Genomic DNA, 3,693 nt, shown 5'->3' on the forward strand with positions numbered 1-3,693 from the left:
CAGTAGGTCGTCGCGACTGACGCGTCCTAACGCGTCGCGATCAAGAAAGTAAATAAGGGAGCTTTAGGAAATACAGCAATCAAGCAGAAAAATAGAAATCTTTTTACGGCCGTCACCTACGTCCCCTCCCCCACCTCAGAACTTGACTGTCCCCTAGTTAAATATCCAACACCTGCTGCGGAGCCTGCTGCGGAGCCTGCTGCGGTGCTTAGTTGCACGGTTGTATCTAAGGTCGCGGCCAAGGGTCGGACGATCCGTCCATAGGTACCACTTGATAATAGTCTTCCCTAGCTTCAGCTGCCTTATCCGTAGGCCGTAACCCAATCTGGATGTAATCTCCTGGTCGTGCATCTCCCGGTCGCATATTCTTCTCCTGCGGCGGAGCCTGCGGTACCTGCTGCGGAGCCTGCTGCGAAGCCTGCCGCGGCTTAACAGCTGTCCTGGTTATACGGCTGTCTCTAAGGGTCTGCGGACGTTGCTGGCTAGGCGTTACTACTGAGTCTGTGGACCGTACTTGATAGTAGTCCTCCCAGTTCGTACGCATCTTGTCACTATTCCTCAGCACTACCCCGTCATGAAAAGCAGTGAAATCCGTTCGTACTATAGGGGCCTGTTGCTGCGTCTGTCGAAGCCAGTTCTTAATACCTTTTAGTCGTCCTTCATTACCGAGCCACGGAAGTTCAGGTCCAGGTCGTTCGCGCGTCCCAGCTACTAGTCTTCCTCGATCAGATAGATGTACAAGTCCTTGCTGAATAAGATCCTTGAACCCTTGGCATTCGTACTCGGTGAAACGGTGACTTCCTCCGCATCCAAAACATGTCCGCTGGCCTTGTCCTCGCGTACCTTGCTGACCTCGTGCGTCCCGTTGCGGCCGTCCAAAGGCGGTAGAACCTTGCGGATATTGAGAGCTTTGCGGATATCGAAAGCCTTGCGGAGGTCGAGAGTCCTGCAGAGGTCGAGAGTCCTGCAGAGGTCGGGTGCTGTTCTGCCAGTCTTCGTATCCTAGTGCTAGGCCATATCCTTGTGCTAGGCTTTGAACTGTAGCCTGATTCATAGCAGGTGACTGCTGCTGCATTAGGGCTCCTCCGTGTACACCTGAGTCCAGAAGCCTTCCTTCTCTCCTGCGGTCGAGCTCATCCCTTTACTGCCGTAGCTCCTGTATAAGCTAGATATTTAGGGGGTCTTCTTCCGGAAGGACATCCATTCGCTCGGCGCCCTCTGCAGCTACTATCCTTGACTCTACGGCCTCCTTTAGTCTTTCAAACATAAGGGTGCTAGGCTCGTCTACTGCGGCTCCTGTCTTTTCTATTGCGTGCCTACGGTATTCGATAGGGAGACCTCGCATAAACCACTTACCTCAGTAGACTCATACTAAGAAATCGATTGCGCTGGCGCGTTGATCTCCTTCGGATATTTAATCGATTTCTTGGTCTGAGGGCCTTTGGCGAGATTTGTATGGAAGCACAAGCGTTTTTTATATAGGAAAACTCACAATTTTCAACGAAATTGATTAAGATCCCTACAACGTCTCTTAAGGTAAAAATTATATCAAATTACTCNGGAGATCTAGNTCTATAGATTAGTGAGANTTTAGGCTTTNTATACCTTTATNTGGGCCTATATAGGCCNNTATATAAANGTGCTTACGCTTTTAACAACGGGAATTTCAACTTTAACNAAATTAATCTTANATTTGGGAGGGGATAATNTAATTTAAAGGCANNTAATATATAAAGTAGCCCCNTAAAAANNTNTTGACGANTTTTAAANNANNTTATTTTATTATNNCGTGGAGGAAATCCCCTTATAAAGTTGCTAAAACTAAGATTTTTGCTTACGCTTTTAACAAAACTCGCCAAAGGCTCTCAGACGTGATTTTGGTGGATGTTAGTCAGCTTGCTGACGGGCCGAAGGAACATCCGCTCCAATCAAATTCACGTCTGAGCTCGCTGAGGTAAATAAACCACCGCCCCTTCTCTTGCTTAGTAAGGTTTCCTGCGGCTACCGCTTTGGCTGAGATGGTAGTGAAGTCCTGTACGTAGTGACGTAAGTCGCCTGGCTGTTCCGCAGATTTTCGAACAAAAGCTTCTACGAAGTCTCTTGTCTCCATACGTCGGTAGTAGTCCTCGGCTTGATATTCGGCTCGGAGTTTAGTCACTAGTCGGCTCTAGTCGTCCTGTTCGAATTCCAGCATCATCTGAATAGCTTCCGCGTACGTGTCCTCGCAATAGTCAGGGAGACACGCGAGCCTGCGGTCTTCGCCTACGTAGTACCTTCGACACATGCCCTTGTAGGCCTTAATAAACCTAGAGATGTTCTTTCTATTGAACCGTGGAACCCCTTGCCCTAAAGGATCTGGCATTGCTACCGTTGGAATAAACACGTGGTGTACTTCCCTTGCTGCTTGGTCTACTTGCATAGCTGCCTAAGGTAAGGGTGTCCCAGATGGCTGTCCTGGTGTTGGTTTATACTCAGCAAAAGAAGTATAGGCTTTGGTTCCTTCCGGCTGCTTCTTAAAGCCTGGAGGTCGGTCTTTTTGGGAGAGCACAGAATCGCCATCTTCTACTACTGCCGGGTCTCGATACGTCCGTCTGTTTTGGCCTGCTGTCGTTCCGCGCGGTAGGGTGCTACTAAGCCTTACGCTTCCGCCTGTATTTGTTTCTTCACAGAATGCCTCTAAAGCTGCCGCTAATATAATCCGGATAACTCGAAAGAGGATAAAGCTAAGCCAGAATAGGAAGCTTTTAAGGAGAGATACGATTTCGTGTGCTTGCGACCTTACTCGGTATTGTCCCTGTTCTTAAAGGGCAGTGCTAACTTCCTCTGCTGCCAGATGCCTTAGATCTCATTTCCATCTGATTAACTGGCCCTTGGCTACCTGTCGTCTCTGCATTTTTAATAAAGCTCTGGCCATGCTCGTGCGCAGGTAGGAGAAATATTGGCCGCCGTCGAAGTTGTCTGATTGGCTCACTGGTTCGCCTAACGTCCTTACTCGTAACTTTCCGAGACACTCTTTTGCCACTCTTTTTGCCACTCTTTGGCCTGTGCGTCGAGTCTAATGTCCGTCTTTTCCGCTGTTTTTCTGTTCAGGGACTACCTGGTTCCCCTCGCTGTCCGATACTGCCTGGTTCTCTGGTTCTCTGGTTCTGCTATCTCGTCTGTCTGGCTGGCGGTTCTTTTGCAGCTGGTCGTTCTTCTGCAGCTGGTCGCTCTTCTGCAGCTGGCGGTTCTTTTGTAGTCGTAGTGTATTCCTGCGTGTATGTAGCACTAGACTTCTAATCCAAAGAGCTTGCCGTCGTCCCCACGTGGAATGCCATAAAATATGTGGGAGGGTACGACCACTCTCAGATAGGAAAGTCACAGTGCTGTCTGTCTGTCTGTCGGTCGGTCGGTCGGTCGGTCGGTCGGTCGGTCGGTCGGTCATCAGTCGTAATCAATCAGTAGGAAAGCAGTCAGTAAGAAGAAAGGAAAGGATGTATTCCGGTAGGTGGTGTCTAAGAAGGAGGGAAGCCGAAGGCTCTATAAATACAGGAAAATGCCAAGGTACTAGGCGTGAGCCATTTTACCCCACCACATTAGTACTAAAGAAGTACACTAACCTTGCTATAAAGGTACTAGTAGAGTACTATTACCGTTTAGATATATTCTTATAAAAAGAAGCTAATAAGCTACTGGAATACCAACTATATAACT

At 48.5% G+C, this 3,693-nt stretch overlaps 1 protein-coding gene across 1 annotated transcript; it reads right to left on the reverse strand.

Moving 5' to 3' along the window:
* Positions 1-626: 626 nt before the first annotated feature.
* On the reverse strand, positions 627-1,438 carry K441DRAFT_663277 (uncharacterized protein; the record flags this gene model as incomplete). The annotated part of the gene is made up of 1 exon (XM_067649173.1): positions 627-1,438. A coding segment is annotated over exon 1 (350 nt), but the record flags the coding sequence as incomplete, so codon positions are not given.
* Positions 1,439-3,693: the final 2,255 nt, after the last annotated feature.

The sequence above is a fragment of the Cenococcum geophilum genome, assembly GCF_001692895.1.
Source record: "Cenococcum geophilum 1.58 unplaced genomic scaffold K441scaffold_33, whole genome shotgun sequence".
NCBI lineage: Eukaryota > Fungi > Ascomycota > Dothideomycetes > Gloniales > Gloniaceae > Cenococcum > Cenococcum geophilum.